The following is a 23,048-nucleotide window of genomic DNA, read 5'->3' on the forward strand; positions in this document are numbered from 1 at the left end:
ATAGCATTAAATGTTCATGCAGGACATGTTTATGTTTTTAATAATAAAAAAAAATCATGAAAATGTCTGTAACATGATTGTGAGTTCCATGAGGGCAGGCAGGAATTTTTTTTTCTGTCTTGTTTACTGCTGTTATCTCCAGTATCTGCAATAGTATGTAGTGAGTAACCAGTAATTGTTTGGATAATGAGTGAATCATCAACATGCAGGAAATGCTAGAATTAGACCTCCCCAAAGGAGCACCAGTACTATCATAATACAGCTAAAGAAGACACACTTAATGTGATGTAATAATAATAGGCTGTTACTGGAAGCATCCCGTCTTTGACCAGCCTTCAAGGCTTCACTCCAATTGCTCTCTGTCTCATTCTTCTCATCTCAACAGCCTTCTCTTCCTTTTCCTCCCTTGCTGCACCTGACCAAGAATCAGGTGATCGTGTCCTCGTCCCACTGAGTTGGGACACTGTAACTTAGACCTTAGCCACGTGTCTAAATTTTCTGAGTTGAAATGGGCCCCTTCTGCTTCAGACTCCTCAGTGGACTCTTTCCACGGCAAGTGTTCCCTACTGAACTAATACCTTTCCCTTCTTGGAAAATGGCAGTTCCATCCTTCCACTTGCTCAGGCTAAAACCCTTAAGAGTTTCCTGAACTCCGCTCTTCTTGCACCCCCACGTCTGATCCACCAGGAAGTCTTACTGTTGTGCCTTCAAACTTACCCAGAACCTAATCACTTGTCCCCACCCCCACTGCTGCCTCCTTGGTGCAAGCCGCCATCCTCATCTATTGCTCCCAATGGTTTTAGCATTCATGGATGAATCTTTACTGAATTATTTATTATTGGCAATTGATGGTGATAAACTTGTGATTTTCGACTTATATCATTCCTTTTACTTTTTGTTAGTTGGAATTCTGTTTAAAAAATAGAGCTTTCTAGGCGCCTGGGTGGCTCAGTGGGTTAAGCCGCTGCCTTCGGCTCAGGTCATGATCTCAGGGTGTTGGGATCGAGTCCCGCATCGGGCTCTCTGCTCAGCAGGGAGCCTGCTTCCCCCTCTCTCTCTCTGCCTGCCTCTCCATCTACTTGTGATTTCTCTCTGTCAAATAAATAAATAAAATCTTTAAAAAAAAAAAAAATAGAGCTTTCTCAAAAAAAAAAAAAAAAAGAAAACATAGAGCTTTCTCTTCTTCACATTTCTTTAAAAACTTTTTTTTAGGATCAGTATGTACTCATTAGTCATTTTGTTAGTCAATATTTTATAAGCCATTTCTGTCATTGTTTATTTCGATGTTTAATTGGTCCCAGTCTTGGCCAGTGAGAGTTATTTGTACTTGCTTCTATGTCTTTTTGATATGTCTCCACTCAATTTTTTTAATACTTCCTTATTTCTGAAATAATAGAATGTACTAGGTTCATCCTGTACTTTCCCTGCACCAGCCCTGAGATCATCCATCTCTTCAAGAAGCCCTGGTTCCTTTTATTGGAGAAATTTCTCCTAGGCTCTCATTAGACAGAGCTAGAAAATTAATTTTTAAAAATATTTTTGAATTCATACTGATAATTCCGGTCTAACCCCACAGGCTTCTTCCTTTCCTTCTCCCATTCCATATCTGTATCACCTTTCTTCAATAATAAAAACCCTAGTTGCTGGTCATACCAATAAACCTACTCATTTTGCTCAGCCCTGTAGTACATACAGAGTAGCTTCTAAATTGCTCTACCAATATCGATACAAACTTACTAAACGCAGTTCAGACTTTCTTTGTAGTTTTGTTTTGTTTTTTTTGACCTTCATATATATTCAAGAGAGGATATTCAAAGCAATGTGTCTGAAAGTGTCTTGAATTAAATTTTTACCCTTCTATATAGGTATGGTATCGTTGGGATATGTAGTCAACCTTTTTGTTTTCAGTTTTAGGGATTTCCTGTCCTTATTGATTTTATTTTATTTTTTGAATCTCAATATTTATCAACCTCATTATCTGTCATTTACATGAAATTAACTAGACTCTTTAGAAATCATGGGAAAGTCAGGTTGTCTTGAATATAGACACAAAAGGAATCAGTGAGAGCCATGATGTAAATTGTGTTCTGGGTTATTAGTTAGAAACCTGAATCCTTCTAAACCTACAACATTCCATGTGTAGGTTTCAAAGGCTGCTTGGCTGTCCTCCCTTCCTCACATTCATGTAGCCCGTGTTTATGTAGCACACCCCACATGCCAGGCAAGGTGCTGAGCTCTGCACCATGGTCACACACATGAATGTGATCATCTCTGCCCCCCAGGGCCACATGGAAGCAGATATATACAGGATGATATATAAATGTTTATATATATATATATATATATATATATATGTTTATATATATAAAATGTTTATATATATAAATTTGCTGGAGGAGTGCCTCTTCAGGGATGCTCTGCAGTGCATGTATGTGTGTAGCTGTGTGCATATGTCTGAGTGTGTGCACACATGTGCATGCATGTGTGTTTCTTGGGGAGGGCTGGAGGAAAGCACAGCCTTACATTGGGATCACCTACTGGCTTCCACACTTCTAACCTGCCGGCCACCCCCATTTGTGATAGAATGCTCATGGCATTTGTTTGGTAGGTATATTTCCAAACCATAGGCTCGAGGTCTGATATCCATCTCAGGCACCTCAGTAAGAACAAATCACACCAAGTGTAACTCTTGTGTCTTGTCTGACAGGTCTCTAAGAGTGGTAACACGGTGAGATGCTGGAGATCTCTGGTTTGGTACTTCAGTCATAACAATATTTCTCGTGTCGGTGCTGTCAACAGGAGGCATAGTTCAGCCTTAGCGATCTTCCTCCAGCCACTTCATGCATTTTATCAGTGTTTCCAATGGAGTTCTTACCACATTTGCAGTAACGGGAAGTGACAAATAACAAAATATAGGAGTTCAGATTAGTTTTGAAAAGCTGGGACAAAGGGCTAAATTCTTTTTTTTTTTTTTAAGATTTATTTATTTATTTGAGAGAGCCTGAGAGAAGAGAGCACGAGGAGGGACAGAGGAAGGAGGGAAAAGCAGACTCCCCACTGAGCAGGGAGCAAAGGGCTAAATTCTTAAGCAGCGATATTTAAAGATGATGAATGCATCCAAAAAACAAATTACCACAAATACAGCGTGGGATAGGCAGGCAAAGAGATCTAGAAGTTGTAGGTGACAGTGGACTTAACATCACAGCAATGTGATGTGACCACCAAACAAGTAATTTCACATCAGACTACATTAACAGAAGTAGGGTATATAAAACAAAGGAGGTGGTGGTGTCATTTCCACTCTTTGTTGAAAGGCCACGCAAGGAGTAAGGTGTATACTGAGTAAGACACCACATATGTAGACAAATAGAAACCAGCCTGAGTGTGTTCAGGGCAGAATGGTGACAGAACTCAAACCTTCAAAAGGAAGTAGTCTTTGAACCTGAAATTATTTATAGCCTAGAGAATTTGGTTGTCATCAAATATTTGAATGGCTATCATGAGAAAGAAAAGATGAGCTTTATCCCGTCTATCATAAGAAGATGAAATGAGGAACAATGAATGGAATCCCCAGGCGGTAGAGGGTTCAGTTGTTACTGAGAGTTAGAGCTGCCTGAGGGTGGCATGTATAGCCTCAGGACAAATGAAGTACATTGTCACCAGACCGGCTCAGAAATCAACTGGAAGACGATAGGACAGGGAAGCTAACTTATGTAAGATCCTTTACGGTCCGAAAATTTCCTTTTTATGTATGCCTTTAAAAAGAATTTTCCTTAATAAATTAATGACTTTATGATAAGGGATACCAGGCTTGGGTTATAAAGCAGTTATAATTTTCTGGCAAATCCCTAAAAGTGACATAAAATAATAACTTGCAGAACATTTCGCCCAAGCATCAGAGCATATGATTCATTTCATATACTTTGTGTTTTAGTCATTTTATACTGAACTGAACAATATAAAGTTATCGCATTGAAGGGTTTTTTTGCAGGTTTAAAGGCCTGCCATTTTTCCAAATTCCTGGCTGATATTATTTTAGAGCTTGTTAGAAATTTTAATGTTTCCCCCTTCTTTCTTTTGCTTACATCATAGTATGTAGATGGTACAACATGTTGGTTAACCTCAGTCTGACACTTAGGTCGCATTCTCTCTTTTGCCCCACCCATGTCCGGGATGTAAATTAGCCAATAAAGTGGCAACAAGAAATAAGACAAAGAAAATTTCCCAGTTATACTCACTCGTAATGCTTCTAATTTAGTAGGGGTTTTCCACAGGAAATCACGGAAGAAGAGTTGAAATGCCTTATCTTATGTACTTTCCTTCTGAAGAAAGGAACAGTTAATTGTCTTCTTCCCAAAGTAGTCCGCTTTCTTGTACAGGCAGCTGTATTTACTCCAGTACAAATTAAATTCTACATCAAATGTCGTCTCTGAGTACTTTCAGTCATTGAGAGCCAAATTATTTAATTACTTCTTTAACCAGTGGGTTTCAGGGAAAGTAATAGAATGGGTTTTGTAAGCAAGAAAAATATATCCTGAGGATGATTTTATGCCTTTAAGAAGAACGAAATTAGTCATATATAATCCCAACTAAATTTGAGTATCTGAGTTTTGGAAGATAATCTTAATTATCTCAAATCAAGTTTGGGTCAAAAACAATCTGTTGAGAGACTTTATTTAAAAATAATGTTAAAGGTTGGGTTATGGACATCGGGGAGGGTATGTGCTATGGTGAGTGCTGTGAAGTGTGTAAGTCTGACATTTCACAGACCTGTACCCCTGGGGCTAATAATACATTATATGTTAATAAAAAATTTAAAAAAAATTTAAGAAGTAATGTTAAAAAGTTATACTAATCATTTCCATTTTCAAAGAATAAACTAATCAGAAACCGGAAATTTTTATTTTGGACCTACTTCAGTCACAACTTATATGTGGTCTAATCCTTCTAATTATTTTCATGCAGTTTGTATGGATTAAGAAAAAAAAACTTTCATAGACCAAAATTTTCTCCTTCTGACTTTGTTTTGCTTGTCTGTGCCTCCCTCCCACCAACTTGTGTAATTGACGCATTTCTGACATAACCCCGGAAAAGACCTATCTTTATTAACAGGACTTAATTCCCAGGACAGGGCCCTCCTTGAATTAACTGAAAATAAACACTGTGGGTACTCAATTTCAGTGTTAATGACAAAAGTTGAAATCTGTGCCTAACATAAAGGTTTTCTTTGTCTCTGAATTTTGATTTTCCATGCTATCAGAGGCCCCATTGCAACAGGTAATTTGAGTGTTGATTGTATGTTTTCTCAGTTTGTAATTGTGGTGACATGTTTTTAAAATGTTCACAGTTTCAAAATGAAGTTTTTCTATTAGGGTCCTTCCAACTCAGAAATTCTGTGATCTTAAATTCTTTTTTTTTTCCCTTCAGTTTGAAAATGTGATCTTTGGGTGTTGTCCTGTGTGTCCCATACCTATAAACAGGAATCATAGAATTTTAGAGCTGGAAGATGTGTTAGTCATTATGTAGTGATTCTACAAACGAAGACATCAGGAGCCCGAGAAGGAAAGGTGGCTAACCAAGGATCTTAGCGGCTCTATGGCTAGAGCTCTAGCCACTGGCTGGATAACAAAAACTTTAACACTAAGAATTAATCCAGATCTTCTTATCTAAGATTTTCAGACTTCAGGAGAACATTCTTTCACACATTTAAGAATTCTGAGGCGTTTATATTAAGCACAGTTTGTTCATGCTTGACCAACTGTGCTATCATTCCGTTTGTTTTCCCCAAACCTGGAATCACACTAGAAAATAAGCTATGGCTTCAGGTGGGTTAAAGCTTCCTGAGTTTGCACTCCTGGGGTGTTTTTCAGTGACTTAAAAATGTAAATTGACCCCGTGAAGTTTGGACTGCTTTCTTTTGGGCGGGAGGGTGACTGCGCGTCTCTGGGATGCTGGTGGGGAAAGCCATCTCCTCTCCAGCGACTCTGGCAGAGTGTGGCAGGGATGGAGAATGGCGAGGTCCACTTCCCTGATCACCCAGGGCCTGTGGCTAAGGCAGTGCTTCCCTCCGCTGGCTCTCACTTCTGTTTTACCTGGAACCGACCTTGATGATTGTTTTCCTCCCATTCTACCATCTTGGCCAAGCCCCAGCACAGTTGGGAAATTTCTATGTCAGGGTTAAATCCTGCCTGAGAACTGAATTTATAAAAATTAAAGAGGTAGCATCTCTGCAGCCAGACTGTGTATAAAGGGCAGTTCCTTTTCTTAGTGGAAAACCTGGATCAAAGTGGAAAGGGAGTACAAGTGCTTATAAAAAATAATATCTTAAGAAATTAAAACAGTGCTAAGGTTCCGTGGCCTTACTATGATTTCAAGCCAAGGAGTTAGTAGAGTTAGTAGAATTTCACACCCCTTTTATTAAGACTTTTCTGAAATTCCTCAGGGCAATCCCTTCTGGTTCTGTTAGTGAGACAAACCCTATTACAGAACAGGGACCTCAGGGCAAAAGAGCCTGGGGGGGCCCTGCTGTCAGCCCCCTCTCCTCACTGCCCACTGCTGCCCCCGGGGTAGTTAACCACTTTGCTGCTCCTTCTTTCCTCCTTGTAGCCTGGAGCTAAATATTTATTCAGTCATTAGTTTATTTATTTATTTATTTATTTATTTGGTACCAGACTCATTAGTTCTTTTAAGGATTGATTAAATCGGTTCTGTTTCTGTGCTGGGGTTTGGGGAATTGGAAAGAAGAACTAAATAGCGCCTTTGTCATCAAGGATCAGTCAGTTCAATAGAGGAACTAAAATATGTCCTAAAATATCTGAAAGATGAAAATATTGTGTTTGTTTTGTTCACCACTACCTAATCGGCACCTGTAGCTGCCGTGTGGAGATGGCTGAATAAAGTTGTTTGGGTTTTTTTGTTTTGTTTTGCTTTTCGACTGGAAGAGTGCATGACCTAATAGCTCTAAGACCAAGGCAAACTTGTAAGAGCCGGCTAGTGAGGGTGGTCATAGAAGACTCGGAGGTGGAGATTGCATTTTGGCTTGGCTTTTGAGGGAAAGATAGAAATTTGAAAGCAAACTAACTGGAGAAAAGAGCACAAGCAGAAAAATCAACAGCAAAGCTTCAAACTTAGAAGTCTGAGGTTGAATGGGAATAGTGAACAATTCTGCTGGTAGGAAGAGCAGATGAGAGAGGTGGGAATAAGGTTAGAGAGGTATGACAGGGCTAAACTGCGTAAGGTTCAACAACTTGGACCGGGTTTTGTGGAAAATGGGTAGATTATTATATAAGTTTTAATACGAGAATGAGATGCTCTACACAGCATTGTGCTTTAGGAACATAAACCTGGTAGCAACGTGCTAAGGGATTTTGGAAGGGAAAGGCACAGGGACACCTGTGAGAAGAAATGCCATGATTCTTTTTGAGTTAAACTCAAGAGTTCAGGCTGAAATGGATAAAAACCAAGGCAATGAGAACAGAAGAGAAAGACAAATGCCCAAGATCTGGGGACTATGACCTCACTGAAATTTGGCAACTGACTGAATGTGGAAGACAGCAGAAGTGTCTGAGATGGCAGGGAGGTTTCCAGTGCAGTTGCTTAGAAGGATCATCTAACAGTAGAGTACGTTCCAGAATAAAGGGCCATTGACTCAGTCACGGGCAGATTGAGTTACAAAGATGTTGTGGACAGGAAGATGCTCTGTAGACCACTGGCAATGTTACAGACGCTTACAAGGAAGGTAAACACATGGGTTTTAAATTAAGGAGTTATCTGCTTGGCACAGACAATTAAAGCTGGGAGACTAGATAAGAACATCAACAGAGTGATCGTGGTAGAGATTAGAAGTGCACCAAAGACTGAATCTCTGAAGAAACTTCTCTTTGGGGAGGAAGGAGAACGCCTTAGCCGAAGTGTCCGAAAACTGAGAGGGGAGAGTTTCTAAGAGGGAATGGTAGGACAGCCCAGGTTTCTGAGGAGGGAAGCGGAAGGAAGAGTTAAGAAGTGGCTAGTGGATTTGGAAACGGGGAGCCCAGTCATCATGACCTTGAAGCACTTTTTCATTTGGGGGAAAAGGGATTTAGTTCATTTGCAGAAGGCTACATGTTAAGTACAGCTTTGTACTTAAAGATGAGGACTTTGCTTACACACTTGTGAAGGAGAAAGAGAATGGTACTGAAGCAGGTGGGAGGACCTTCTAAGAAGCTCTCTCGCCGGGTTCTTTGAGAGAAGATGAAATGAAAGAATCATTCTCTATTTCTGTATTTCCTAGGGTTATGCCTGGCCCATAGTTTGAGTAAATGCTGACCTTCACAGTTGTCATCATCCTTATCAGGAAAGGGATTTTTAGAATAAGGGAGAAGACTGTACATGTTTTGCGGCTAAGAGGAAGGGTCCTTTTGAGAGGAACGGAAGAGGGTAATTCAAGGAGGTCTGGAATAAGTAGGCACTAAGGGCAAAAGCAGACTGGTTGACCCTGGAAAAGGGAACAGACCTACCTTTCTTGGAATTAGGGGAGGATATGTGAAGGAACAGGGACATTTTGAGCCCAGGGAACAGGAAGGAGAAGGAGGTTAAGCAGATTCGCATGCGATGGTTTCCACCCTCTCAACGAAGTGAGAGGGTCTCTCAACTGCAGATAATCTGCTTAAGGCTCGAAGAGACAAATGAAAATCACTGTCCTTTATTTTGTGCCTGCCGTGTACCAAGAACCATAGAAGACACTTTAAGTGATCTTTAATCCGCATGAAGATTCAGAGATTATGTATTTGCATTCACTTTATACACACAGATGGGAAAACAAGGCAAAAAGGCAAACTCTCTTTCCCAGCCTCACTCAGCTAGTAATGGGAGGACCCAGGGTTCAAAGCCAGGACTGTCAGACTGCAGAGCCTAATCTCTATGGCAAGGAAGCCTGGGGGGAAAAAAGGAGCCCCAGTAGATTGAGATCTTACAGGTGTAGCTGTGCTGTCTCATAATCCTGCGGGGTGGTTATTCCTGTCAATGACCACAGTGAGCATCAAAGAAGAGCCCTCTCACATGGGGAGGAAGGGACTGTGAAATTGGGGTGGACCAGAAATGTGAATTCTGGGTCCCTGAGGGCAATAACAAAGCAAAGAAGAGAGATATGTTTGAGTCGGGGGCTAAGACTCTTTAGCCCTGTGGAAGAATGCCTGATGGGCATCAGCAGTTAGGGTGGGGCGAGGGAAGGACATGGGGGTGTCTCGGACTTTTAAGAGGAAAGCCGCTACCTTGGTTTTCCAAGGGAGATGATTTCAGAGTGGTCTTTCTTTACCTTTCCCACAGCTGCCAGAATTCCCACCACTGAACAGTTAGAGTCCTCTTACCATCCTGGGGTTCTAGAGCCCCTACCCAGACACCCTTCCACCAACTCAAGCTAATGTGCTCTGATGTAAAATAATCATATTCTAATTTAAATAGCCCATTGAGAGGTTACACCGGAATCTAGCCATGGTTGGTTGTTTTTTTTGTTTTTTTTTTTTTTTTGAAAAGATAAAATAAGAGAAAGAATATAGTTACCTTATTTCCACTTCCTACTTAACACAGCTCTTTATATTTTAATAAATTGCCTTCCATGGATAACATTTTATACCTTAATTACTTAATCGTATATTCACTAAAGAATCAATTATCAAATACCCACACTATGACAAACATTACTGCAGGCACTGGGGACTTAGCAGGAAACGAATCAGTATCCCTTCTCTGATAAAGCCTCTATTCTAGTCTAGAAGATAGCCAATAATCAATACAAGTAAAGTGTGTTGTAAATTAAGTAGTAATTAGTAGAAAGGAAAATAAAGCAGGAGAAAGGAGCAAGGAATGCAGGGATTGGAGTGGTCAAGTTTCAATAGGGGTGGGGTGAGCTGTGAACCCCACCCCCCCCACCCCCCGCAGAGAATGGCATTCTGCAAAGCCGGAAGGAAGGCAAGAGAACATGCAGGTATCCGGAGAAGAGTGTTCCAGGCAGAGGACACAACCCGTGCAGAAGCTGTCAGGAGTTGAGCGGGCCAGGTCAAGAACAGCGGGCAGGCTGATGTGACTGTCGTGCTGGGAGCAGTAAGAAACAAAGATGAAGGAAGAAATGGGGGTGGGGTGTCTGATTGCCAGGGACTGTTAAAATGGAAAGGCATTGGAGGGTTTGGAGATGTTTTTCTTTAACTTCTTATCATGGAGAATCTTAATCATATATACTTAGAACAATATAATGAGTCCCCTTGTATTAATCATTCAGCTTCAACAGCTTTCACTTTGGGAGAACTTTGAGCAGAGGAGTGACAAGACTTGGCATGACCTGACTTGAGCAAGATCATTCAGGAGAAAGGGCGGTGCGGAAGTGGGGCAGGCACAGCAAACAGTGTGGAGACAGATCACCGTGGCCTTAGACCAGGGAGCAGCAGCGGCAGTGGGGAGAAGTGGTCAGAGTCGGGATATTTTTGAAGGACTGCCTGGATGTTATAATTGTATACTTGGTAAAAAAAGAGAATTTGAAAATACACATAGTATGGTAAGGATGGTGAGAGTTGTACCTGAATCCCACTACTCTAGACTAAACCCCAATTCTGAAAAATTGGCTTATAAGTGAACATTTGTAACATGATTGATCTGTAATTACACATTGTGTACTCCTCCTCTGTTCTTCTGCAAGCATGGATGATTGGGCCATATAAAGGGTAAGGATTTATTTGTAAATTTACTGATGAGGTGATGACACCTGTTGAGGTACAAGTGCCAACAATTTTTTTTTTTAAGATTTTATTTATTTATTTGACAGGGAGAGGGAGAGATCATAAGTAGGCAGAGAGGCAGGCAGAGAGAGAGGGGGAAGCAGACTCCCAGCTGAGCAGAGAGCCTGATCCCAGGACCCTGAGGTAGGCAGAGAGGCAGGCTGGGGATGGCGGGGGGGCAGGCTCTCTGCGAGCAGAAAGCCCAAAGCGGGGCTCGATCCCAGGACCCTGAGATCATGACCCTAGCTGAAGGCAGAGGCTTAACCCACTGAGTCACCCAGGCTCCCCAAATGCCAACAATTCTTGAAGCTAAGGAAATTGTGTTACTTATTTTCTGAAAGAATCATGATTTATAAACAGCTATATTAATGTAATAAAATTGAAAATTAAAATAGAACAGACAAAAAAGAAACCTTAGGTCAAAGTATGGCAGATGACTCCAAGTTTGAAAGCAGAGTTATAGTAGACCAGGATTTTATTCCTCTCTCTGTGTAGTCGATAACATAGTCTTAGCACATTTTGTTGTATTGAGTTTGCCTTTCTTATCCCAGCCTGACATCTGAGTCTTATGTGTTGTTGGTCAGACAAGTAGGACTGCAAACAAGGTAAAGGAATGTGACTGACTCAGTGCACAGCCAGGTGCCCCACTGGAAAAACAACCATGTCATCAACAGTGAATGGGTCAAAGAGGATATTTTCACATCATCCCACCTTACTAAGAACACCTCCCTTACTTACATTCAGAAGACATAGGATGAATTCCGAGGTCCTCCATGTCTTGGCTGTCTGACCTTGGGTTATGTCACTTGTTAGTCTGTCTGAACTTGTCTGAACTTTGTCTTCTACAAAATGGGGATGATAGTGTCCTCTCTGTCTACCCAAAAGGGTCGGTGAGAGGCCCAGGAAGAACTGGGACGTGTATAAAATAAAAGAGAAGGAAAGAAACCAGTGCCTCCTGGAACTGGCTATGTGTCTGGCACGGTGTTGTCCTTCAACAGCCATCTGAGGTTGCATTACTGGCCCGTTTTGTAGCTGTGAAGCGTGAGGCTCAGAGAGGTTACCTAACTTATACAAAGTCACCGGAGCTAGAAGAAGAAAGAGTCGGCATTTGATCCCAGACGGGATCAACTTTAAATCCCGTACCTTGAAAGGAAAGAACCAGTTTTACTGAGCATCTTCCCACTCCATGCCAGAAACCATGTTAGACATGGTTCTGTCCTCTCTCATTTAATAAAGGTTGTTCTGTACTTCCTGGGTGCTCAACAAAGAATAAAGAACAGGAAAATCTATCTATCATCACCGAGAGAGGATACATAATGAAAACTATTATTTTCCTTCTTTTTCCCGTTCTCCTCCTCTTCCTTCTCTTTCTTCTTTGACCCCTGCCTGTGCCTCCTCCTCTCTTTCTTCTTTGTTTTATAATCTGACATGCCACCTAACTGAGAGGAATTGATGCGTAGCTAATGGTGTCTGTGGCATGTTTTCTTTTTTTTTTTTTTTAATGAAGGAGCCTTGCAAGAGGACAGGTGCACTTCTGCCACCTCACTGCTAACTCTGAGACTTTCTCACAACACACAGCAGCAAAACCAAACAAACAGGTTATTCAGGAGTCACTGTCACGTCCCCGCAAAGGAGAGCTGCACAACACCAGGCAGACGGGGTATTTACAGAAGAAAAAATCATTGAGCCAGTGGTCGGCAGTGTAATGGAAAATGAGAATGGGCTTTGGAGTTGGGCGGACCCAGGTTCGCAGGGCTGCCCAACACTCTAGTGACAGGAACATGGTTTGCTTCATCTTCGTGTTCCTCTGTTCCCTCAGCTGTAGAATGGAGTACCCCTACTGACCCCACAGGGCTGACATGAAGACGTGCTGAGTTAACACGTTCCCTTGCATTCCCTACGAACAGTAGGTTACCAGGTATAGATGTGTGTGCTCTGGGGGGTTAACAAGCAAGAGAGCTAAGCCAATAACCCTTGAGCTGCAAATTGGTTTTACCATCATCTCGTTGCAAAAAGTTGCATTTGCTTTTCCTGCCTCACTCTAATCACATCCCACCTCCACCCCCCTGCCAAAGGGGACAGTCATGGAGTTTTGTGGGCCACAGTGGTGAGGAAAGTGCCATGGAAGATGCATATTTAGGTCTTACCTTTGAAGAATGAGTGGTTCTAGATAGAGAAGAGTCGGGAGGGATACTGCTGGGGAGATTGGAACCACTTGCAGGAAACCCTGAGAATGGTGATGAGTATGGCCGGGGAGAGAATGAGGAGGACTCTCACCACAGGCCCCTTGTACATCTGTTCTCAACCCCCTATCTCTTGCCCACCCCTTCCCTTGTTCTACTCCTGTCTCTCGTTGCTCCCTCAGGAACCTTTCTCTGACATCCTGACGAGGTCAGCTCCTAGTATGTGTGTCTTTTGTAAGGGCTTCACAGTTAGGCGTTTATATTTCTCTGTGAGTTTCTCTGAGTACTATGAGCCCCACTCTTTTATTCCCATCAAAACAGAGGTTATGTCTGTTTTGCACTCACATTGTTTCCCTTCAGTCCCCGGCCTGCTGCAGCGCATGAACCGTAGAAGGAGCCTAAGAAATACTCACTAAATAAATGGATATGGTTGGGTTTGTGGTGAAGTAGTAGTCTGGAGAGGAGAAAGGTTTATATTTGAGATTATGAATCCCATTAAGTGTCAGCGCTGTATTCCCTCATTTAATCCTCAAAAACAGTTTGTGGAATCGAGTGCGTTTCATTTCATTTTAAAGATGGAGAAATTGATGTCCAGAGATGTTAACCATCTTTTCTTATGGGCCCAGCTATAGAGTAAGTGGTAACAGAGGGATTTGAGCCTGGCACCTTAAGCTCAGAGCTCTCAGATGAATCATACTGCTCTGCTGTTTTAGCAGAAGAGGGACCAAGTTAGGTACACAGGTAAAGTTAGAACAGATTTCTGTTTGAAAATTATGGATTTTTTTTCTTCCTCCTCCTCCTCAATTATTGTCATCATGGTTATCACTTCATGAGAAAGACTAAGCAGAAAAGAACTCCTTCGGGGCGCCTCGGTGGCTCAACAGGTTAAGACTCTGCCTTTGGCTCAGGTCATGGTCCCAGGGTTCTGGGATCGAGCCCCGCATCCGGCTCTCTGCTCAGTGGGGAGCCTGCTTCTTCCTCTCTCTGCCTGCCTCTCTGCCTACTTGTGAACTCTGTCTGTCAAATAAATAAATAAAATCTTTTTAAAAAAAGGAAAGAAAGAAAAGAACTCCTTCATGTGTCACGTTTTACATTCACGTTGACTCTTCTGCCAAAGTGATTAGGTCAAATTTCCTCAGTAAGTATACCGGACATTTCAAATTCTAATCCCCAGAACATTTTAGACTACTTTTCTTAGTCACCTTTTAAGAACCAGTATGAACTTTGCCAGAGCATGACAGAATAACTTTGAATAAAAGGAGGTGATTTGAGTAAGTTTGGTATGATATGCGACACTAGGTTTCTGTTTTTTACTCAAAAAGTAGATCTAGCCTGTGGTCATCAGGACTGTTGCATCATAAAGCTCCCAGAAGAAAGGTTTAATTTCATCAAGGAAGCTGAGAAATCCTGAGCACCTCCAAGAATAATAGCTGTTACTATAATAACACAGTTTATTACTAGAAAATTAACAAAGCCCAATAAAATATGGCACTCTGGGGAAAAAACACAAAAACAAAAACTTAACCCTAGGAATAAAAGTGGATTGAATTGGTCATTTATTCCAGCCCCTGCCTTTAGACAGGATTTTTAAAAAATCACCTCAGTGCAGTTGTAAGTCTCTAGATAGGGGAGTACATTACAGTAATCAATAAGATGATAGTTAACACTGTATATTGCTCTTATTTACTGGGCAGCATTATAAAAACTTTAACATATTTGATTCTCGTAACAAACCTGCAAGGCCCTATTTTTATCCCTATTGTATAGATGAGGAACTGAACACTGCCCAAGGGCACACAGCTAGTAAATGGTGGAACTATCTTCACACCTAGCTATTCTGCCCCTGCACTAGGTGCTCTTACAGTGTCCCTTGGTGGCTGGCTGCTTACTCACATTTTCACCTTTGATTCCCTGGCTTTCACTGAAAGCTTAACTTGCATTTAAGCCCTTGCCATTTAAGAGCCTGCTATATGTTCAGATTCTTTCAAAAATAACCCAGCCTTCCTGGCAGATGCAGTTGCTTTCTGTAAACTTCATTTTCAAGGGAACTACACTATTCAAAGAAGTAGGGAGGCTGAATAAAAATAACCAAATTCTCTGTAGAACATACGGATTTCTGGATCAGTGGCAAATAGCTCTCAGTCATGGCGGCATTCTCTGAAGTATGCCCTCCCCTAGGTTAGAATTCCATTGTCTTCATTGGCCGTACAACCTGAAAATAGTATCATTTTTTTTTTCTGTCCCCACACTTCAGCTTTCTTCTTTCAGTCAGTATTTTGGAAAGTCCACAAAACCCAGGGGCCTCCCTGTCGTTGCCCTGTGGTTGGTGTAAAAACCAGATGATGCCATGCTGACCTAAAGTCTTTTAAATGGATCAAACTGCACATTAGTCACTGGCAAAGTTTTCTGGTCCTTTTACCTCAGAGACTACTCATTTCCTCATTCTTGCCACCCTTCAGTCATGAAGTAATAGCAAGAAAAAGATGTGAGTGCTATTTGAGGACGCCTCCTAGTCTATCCTTCAATTCTAGTGACTGATTCCTTCATAGTGGTGACATTGAAGAGCCCGAATATCCAAAGGGATTGGGCTCTAATCGCTAGATTCCTTCTGATGTTCTGCTTAAGTGGAGGGCCTCCCTGATTTCACCCAAGTGAAGCATTTCATCATGCCTTACATGGTTGCATTCCTGTGCTCCGAGCATTTAGGATTGAAATTACATGTCTATTTAGTGCTTTTTACTGCCAAAGAAGTCCCTGTAGAATATGTCATCATAACAAAGGCTGATTTCACATGTTGACACCAAGGCCCAGAACTGCATCAGCAACCCAGGGACTCTGCGGGGACAACAACCAATTTTGGAGCAAACCCAGAACTTTTCATTCCCTGTCCTGCCCTGAAGGGCAGAGGCTTTCTTCTGCATGTTTTAAAAGGGAAAGCACTAAGTTCATAATTATTTTTATAGCCAGGAGGCTTTTTTAAGCGCTATACCTGTTCTAGAGATGATTTGTGCTTTGAGGTGTTGGTCAACACTGATTTAATCCTCAGCGTTCTGTGCGATGCGCTTGCTCTGCAAGGTCGGGAGGCCACTTCCTAGAAAGGCCTTTGCTTTGGGAAGGAGTATTAGAAGGTTTGAAGCAGCTTTGGCAGCAGCTCTGGACCAAAGTTCAGGCAAAGAGGTGCTAGCGTTTCCAGGGAAGCTATACTGTTGATGAGAGAGGATTCTGTCCTTTGCTCAGGGCGGGAAACGTCTCTCCCCAGAACGCCAGACAATTGGCCAGACAATCCCAGCTCTGATCAACTTCTCCTCAACTCTTGCAGTGAGAGATTGGATTGGAGAAAAAATCCATACTGAAAAAATCCTCACAAAACCCTGCCTCAATGGAATATGAATCCATTTGATGATACTTAGAGGGGAAGCAGACTGATTGAAGGGGATTCTGTCTTTTTCCAAGAAATCTTATTGGCGAGTGTAGATTCTTCCTCAAGTTAATGTCAGAAAGACTTCCATCAAGGATTCGTTGCTAGATGGGGTACCTGTCTACTTTCTTTTCCTTCCGAGCTAGGGACTGCTTGTGCAGATCAAAATATTTCTAATGATTGTATAGTTAGGAGATCCTGAATTTAGTTCACTCACTTCCTCAAAAAGAGACAAGAAGAGCTAAGGAAATAGGATGGTGACCTCTTTCCAGTGTTAGCCCTGAAAGCCATGGAAACCACCTCAGTCCCAGGCAAGCCAGGATGGCTGATTACCCTTTAAGGAAATATAGTGCATTTTCAATAGTTCGGCTGAATTTATCACAGAATTCTGACTTACAGGATTCAGGAAAGTAAAAATAAGGCCATTGGTCTTTTCTGTTAGTACAAGTTTAGTATTGGGGCTTTCTCAAGGGAGCAATCTATGGTCTGCTGTAGGAGGCTGGGGGACCAACTAGAGGAGAAAGGGGGTCCAGGCTGTCTTTGCTTTAAAATGCCATTATCTCCATGCTACTTCCTTTTTAGGGCTTCTATCAACATTTTAAAGGTTTAACAGTTAAAAAGATAAATTACCTTAGTATATGTGCTGCCGAAGCGAGCACAAGATAAATTACCTTAAACAGAAAAAATCCAGTTTTGCTAAACAAGTGTCAGATCTAAGGATTTGCCTATAGGGAGTGCACTTACTTGAAACTTACTGTGACCTGGACATGTGTAACTCATTTATCAGAGCTCATAGCAGAGAGTGCTCTTGAAGGCTTCAGTGTCCTGACACATCACCACAGACAAGTCCATGGGCTTGGGTATCCATGGCCAACCTTCAGAGCCAAGTCCCTGGCAAGATTCTGTGTCCTGCCTAATCTCATGGCAGAGACTTGGGGTTACACTGCTTCTGCTCCTCTCTCTCTTTCCCTTGATTTCCATCAGTCCATCAACCCCACTTCCCTTCTCATGGCTCTTCTACCCAGCATTCATTCATGACCAAAAGTTGTGACGAGGGTACAGATGAAAACGTGTTCTCAGCTAGTTGGAAGGGGGCTGCTTCATGGCTACACAGCATCCTCTGAGATGTGCCATTCCAACTTGAACAATACACACATTATAAGTGGCCTGCTTCCTGGAATATATCTTCCCTACACGAAACAACCAGCATTAGCATTTTACTTTATTTCCATCCTGTCATTTGTTCATCACATATTTTTTTTTTAATGGAACTGTGGTCATATATGTACAGGTATTCCAAATTTCGTATCATACTTTTTACAACTACTGCTTTGTCATAGACGTTTTTCCATGTCGCTGTATAGTCAGATGTACTAACTCTCTAAATGTGCTTCTTACATAGATCTGCAACTATGTGGGACCTGCAAAGGTTATTGTTCAGTTGGTCACAAATGGGAAAAACATCCACCTGCACGCACACAGCCTGGTGGGAAAACACTGTGAGGATGGGATCTGCACTGTAACTGCCGGACCCAAGGACATGGTGGTCGGGTAAGTGAGGGCATATCACAGACACTGTGAAAGGCAGGAGCGGAGGAAACATGGCACCCGGGGACTTGGACTGAAGGTATCCTTTTCATTCGGAACCTTCCCAAGACTCTCAAAGATGGCTTTATACTCTTGATGATGCTTTTAATGAATTATTAAAAGATTTGGATTTATAGGATGAACATTTTGAGCATGAAAAAGATAGATAAATATGTTTCAGTTCTCTGCTGTTTAGAAAGTGTGCATGGATAAGAAGCCCAGGAATGCAAATTAGTTTTGGCATTCATCAGACTTGAAATTTAAATATAAAGGGACGTATTCATGTAAGAGTTAGACAGACAGAACAATTTTAAATGAATGAGTTATTATAAAAGATGTTCAGCCCAAAAGGAGTAAGAAAGTTTAATTTTATTTGATTCTTAAGAATATCTTTCTAGGGTTTCCTAATACTGGTTTAAACAGTTAATGATAAAATCCCAGTTAACCTGGACTATGCGCTCAAAAGAGAGCTATTGTTTAAATCAACTGTAATTAAGTTGATGGTAGCATTTCAGGCTTTGAATTCTGATCAGGTCTTAAGTTGGTTGATATTGGGGAGGTTGAACTTTCATGTTCCTAGGTATTTCTTTGTTTGACTGTGAAAATATTCAAGTGTGAAAAACCTAGAGAGAGAGCTTTCTTTTAAGTCACTAAAATCTGATTCTTTTGATGTTAGAAAAAAAAGCCTCTCGATTGGAGGAAGAAGCTTAAATTGATTTTAAAAATTCAGTTGTGCTTTATATGAACTTGTTTCAACATTCTCTTAAACGACTGGCCTGTTTCCTGTTGAATGTCACAGTGTTGGAATACTCTTACGGTTCCTGACTGACCTGTGAGAGCTTTGAGATGCAGGGTAATTGTCAGAGTTTCAGACTAATTGATCACTTAGTGTTTCTGCGGATTTACCCCAGTAGGCTGCTGTCAGTTTGAAGTGTTGGTCCTGTTTAATCTGTGTGATAATCATATCCTTTAGAGGAAATTATAGGTGAAGTTCCTTACTAATAACATTTGTTACTATAAAACTGCCAGTATGTTGTCTATAATTTGGTGTTTCTGTGGCTTGGCTTCGTAATCTTCTAGGATTTTAGAAGGAACTAATGGTTATTTGGTTTGAAACCTACAGCAGGAATAGAAGTAAGTTCCCTGTTTCTGAGGAAAGAAAGGAAATCCTTTACTCTCTTGCAGGGGGTTTCTGTCGCTGGGAGAACTCATTCACTCAGCAAACATTCTGAGCACCTACACTCCCAAGTTTGATCATTAAGATGTCTCCTCATAGCGCTGTGGGATTTTTGTGACCCTATACAACTTCACCAAGAAATTCAGTCAAGAGGATGCCACATGATAGTTACAACAGACTCAGTAGACTTTCTTGTTAAGAGTGTTCTGTGAGGGGCGCCTGGATAGCTCAGTGGGTTAAAGTCTCTGCCTTCAGCCCGGGTCATGATCCCAGGGTCCTGGGATCGAGCCTCGGGATTGAGCCCAGGTATCGAGTCCCGGGATGGAGCCCGCATCGGGCTCTCTGCTCCCTGCTGCCTCTGCTCTCTGCCTGCCTCTCTGCCTACTTGTGATCTCTGTCTGTCAAGTAAATAAATAAAATCTTTAAAAAAAAAAAAGAGTGTTCTATGAAACACTGGTACTCCCTTTATAATTGATTTTTAATTGAGAAACTTTTGCCTACAGTCTTTTCTAAAATATAATATTTCCTTCATGATTTGTCTCTCTTATTTATTTAAATTTTTTTTTTAAGTTTCCAATGTCAGAACCTGTTGTATTTTAGTAGAGAATATGCTAGTAGTCTGGAAACCAGAATTCTCTTCATTTCTGTCACTCTCAGCAGTAGGGTTAGGGTGTAATCTATATGACTTCTTGAGCCCTTTAAATCCTTCCCTTATAAAATATGAGTGTTGGGCTACAGAATTTATCTCCAGGCCCTTTACCTCTCAAAACTTCTAGACTGAGCTAACATTAGCTAATATTATGAAACATGAGCTGACTTGCAACATGTATTTATGGAATGCCATCGATTACTGTTATTCAGTTCTAACTTGTAGGTAAGAATATGACCTAGAGAAATTTAGGAAGATAGCCAGAGTGACTCCGCAGACTTGTCAATACTAGAAATGGAACCAGGAAATCTCTCCAATAATACTTCTTAGGCTAAGAGTATATATTCATGAGTGGGGCACCAATCCAACATATCAAAAAGAATATGTAAAAAATAACTCAGGGGAGATAAATCAAAGCCAGAAGGGAGATTGGGGGAGGGTGAAATAGGTAAAGGGGATTGAGAGTACACGTATCTTGGTGAGCACTGAGTAATATATGGGACTGCTGATTCACTATATTGTACACCTGAAACTAACATAACACTGTATGTGAACTACACTGGAATTAAAATTTTTAAAACACAAAAGCAAATTAAAACAAATAAATTATCAAAGCCAAAGACATATTTATCTTTGGGGTTCTTTTAGTTTCTATATTCAAAGACATTTTGTTATCTGGATTAAAATATTCATGTTTTAGATAACTTGAGTCACAACTGTAGGTTTGAGTGCTAACATTTTGCCTTTAAAAATTTCTTTTTATTTAGCTTTAGGTTTTTTCACATTTTATTTCTTACTCATTTGTTCAGTTAGCTTTTAGTGCTTGTCCTCATAAAAATAATTTTAGTTCGGTATTTTATTTTTGGCCTTGAATATCAACAGTTAGTTTCAACAACATTTTAGTTCTCTGAATTTTCAATCAATGGAAACTATCTGTTACCTGACTTTGCTTTAAGTCGCCTTCCTCACCAGTGATCACCACACCCTCTGTTTCCTGGCAGCCCTGCTTTAGAGAGATTTGAAGGCTTTTTTTTAAAACTACTATTTACTACATGTACCAATTGGTAAGCACTAGTAGTGGTTATATAAGTACAAAAGAGAAGCAAGGTCTCCCTCAATGAGCTAGTGCAAATCTATTAAAGTGGTGGTTTTGTAGGTCTAAAAATAATTGATTATTGGCAGTTTTATAATGTTAACCCCAAATACACAGAGAAGATGCTGGTTGGAGAAAATGAACAAGGTATGGACTGAGATTGGAAGTGTCCAACTTTAAAATTAGGGTGTAGTTTGGGAGTCAGGATGCTTTTGAATCTTGTGTCAGCTATAAAGTCAATGTTTGCGTCCTGAGAGGAAGAAAAGCCAGGTAGAGGGGCCCCATTAAAATCCCAAACTAGGGGCGCCTGGGTGGCTCAGTGGGTTAAAGCCTCTGCCTTTGGCTCAGGTCATGATCTCAGGGTCCTGGGATAGAGCCCCGCATCGGGCTCTCTGCTTAGCAGGGAGCCTGCTTCCTCCTCTCTCTGTCTCTGCCTGCCTCTCTGCCTACTTGTGATCTCTGTCTGTCAAATAAGATCTTTTAAAAATTAATTAATTAATTAATTAATTAAAATCCCAAACTAATGGCATGGGGGTTTGAACCTACCCAGAGGGCAGCAGTAGTTCCCAGATGATGACGATGATGATGATGATGGAAACATCTGGAACAGTGTAGAGGATTTCAAACCTGCCAGCTAATTAAAGTCACCTTTGGTCATTTTATAAAAATACTGAGGCGGGCCCTCCTCTCAGAGGTTCTGATCTCTTTGGTCTTGCAGAGCATAGAGCAGTGGTTCTCAAACTTTAGGTGCTTTGGGATCTCCTAGAGGATTTGCTGAGTCCCACCCTCAGAGTTTCTGATTCCGTAGGTTTGGGATAGGGTTTCAAAATTTGCATTTTAATAAGTTCTCGGGAATCACTGATGCTCCTGGTCTAGAGACTACACTTTGCAAACTACTGTAGAGACTATGGCACTTTGAGTAAGACACAAGATTTTAGACCCAGCCCTCTTTCATTAGCTGTGATAGCCATCTTCTAAAAAAACCTCTGTTAAGTTTTACTGAAGCAAAGTATAATTTAAATACTGTAATATTTAGCCTTTAAAGTGCATAGTCTTACGAATTTTGGCAAATACAGGAATAAGAACCACAATTAAGGTATAGAATAGTTCCATTGTCCCCCAAATCCTTTGTGCCTCTACCTCCCACTCCAGGCCCTGGCAACTCCTGATGGGTTTTCTATCCCTACAGTTCTGCCTTTTCCAGAATGACATAGAGGTGGAATCCGGCAATACATATATAGCCTTTTTGAGTCTGGCTTCATTTACTTAGCGTAATGCATTTGCAGTTCCTCCTGCTTCTTGTGTGTACCAGCAGCGCCCTCCTTTTCATTCCGAAGTGATATCGTACCCCACTGATGTACATCACAGTTAGTTAGTCCGCCTGTTGAAGAACCTTTAGGTTCTTTCCCGTTTTGACAGAGCCACTTTTTGTGTGAACGTAAGTTTTCGTTTCTTCGGTCTTAGGTAAATACTGAAGAGTGGAATTGTAGGGATGGACCCTAAGGGTCCATTTGTTTTGATAAGAGATTGCCTAATTGTTTTCCAAAGTGGCCGTACCATCTTGCATTCCCATGTGTTAACATTTATGATCCTCGGGGCTCCTGGGTGGCTCAGTGGGTTAAGCCTCTGCCTTTGGCTCAGGTCATGATCTCAGGGTCCTGGGATCGAGCCCCACATCGGGCTCCCTGCTCAGAGGGGAACCTGCTTCCCACCCCACCCCCCGCCTCTCTGCCTACTTGTGATCTCTCTCTCTGTATCAAATAAATAAATAAAATCTTTAAAAACAAACAAACAAACAAAAAAACCATTTATGATCCTCAGTTTTCTCGGTTGCACGTGCTGTTAGTAATAATGCCTGCTCTTGTTTTCTTTTACATTTTACTCTAGAAATCTTCAAACATACTCAAAAGTAGAAGAAAACCACAATGAGCCCTTACCGTACTCATCACCCAGCTTTGACAATTAATTATTACATCTTGGTTTAAATATACCCCTGCCTAGATAGCTTTCATGTATTCATATCTGATCGAGTTCCATTCTGTTAGGAGAATACTTGGTATGATTTCAGTCCTCTTATTAAATTTATTGAGATTTGTTTGACGGATTACAATATGGTATGCTTGGTAAATGTTCCTTGCGCACTTAAAAAGAATGCTTAGTCTAATTGAGTTGAATGCATATTCTATAAATGTCAAT

General features: G+C 41.2%; 1 protein-coding gene across 4 annotated transcripts in view; it reads left to right on the forward strand.

Annotated features, from left to right (window-relative positions):
* The window catches only part of NFKB1 (nuclear factor kappa B subunit 1), a 119,988-nt gene that overhangs the window by 50,320 nt on the left and 46,620 nt on the right, over positions 1-23,048 (forward strand). For 3 of the 4 annotated variants that reach the window (XM_032333025.1, XM_032333023.1, XM_032333024.1), the window contains one exon: positions 17,749-17,897. In XM_032333025.1, the coding sequence (XP_032188916.1) occupies positions 17,749-17,897 (149 nt within the window). Of the gene's footprint in view, positions 1-11,155; positions 11,170-17,748; positions 17,898-23,048 lie in introns of those variants that run through there. The other variant, XM_032333026.1, reaches the window with a different exon arrangement.

This window comes from Mustela erminea, chromosome 2, assembly GCF_009829155.1.
Source record: "Mustela erminea isolate mMusErm1 chromosome 2, mMusErm1.Pri, whole genome shotgun sequence".
Taxonomy (NCBI): Eukaryota; Metazoa; Chordata; class Mammalia; order Carnivora; family Mustelidae; genus Mustela; species Mustela erminea.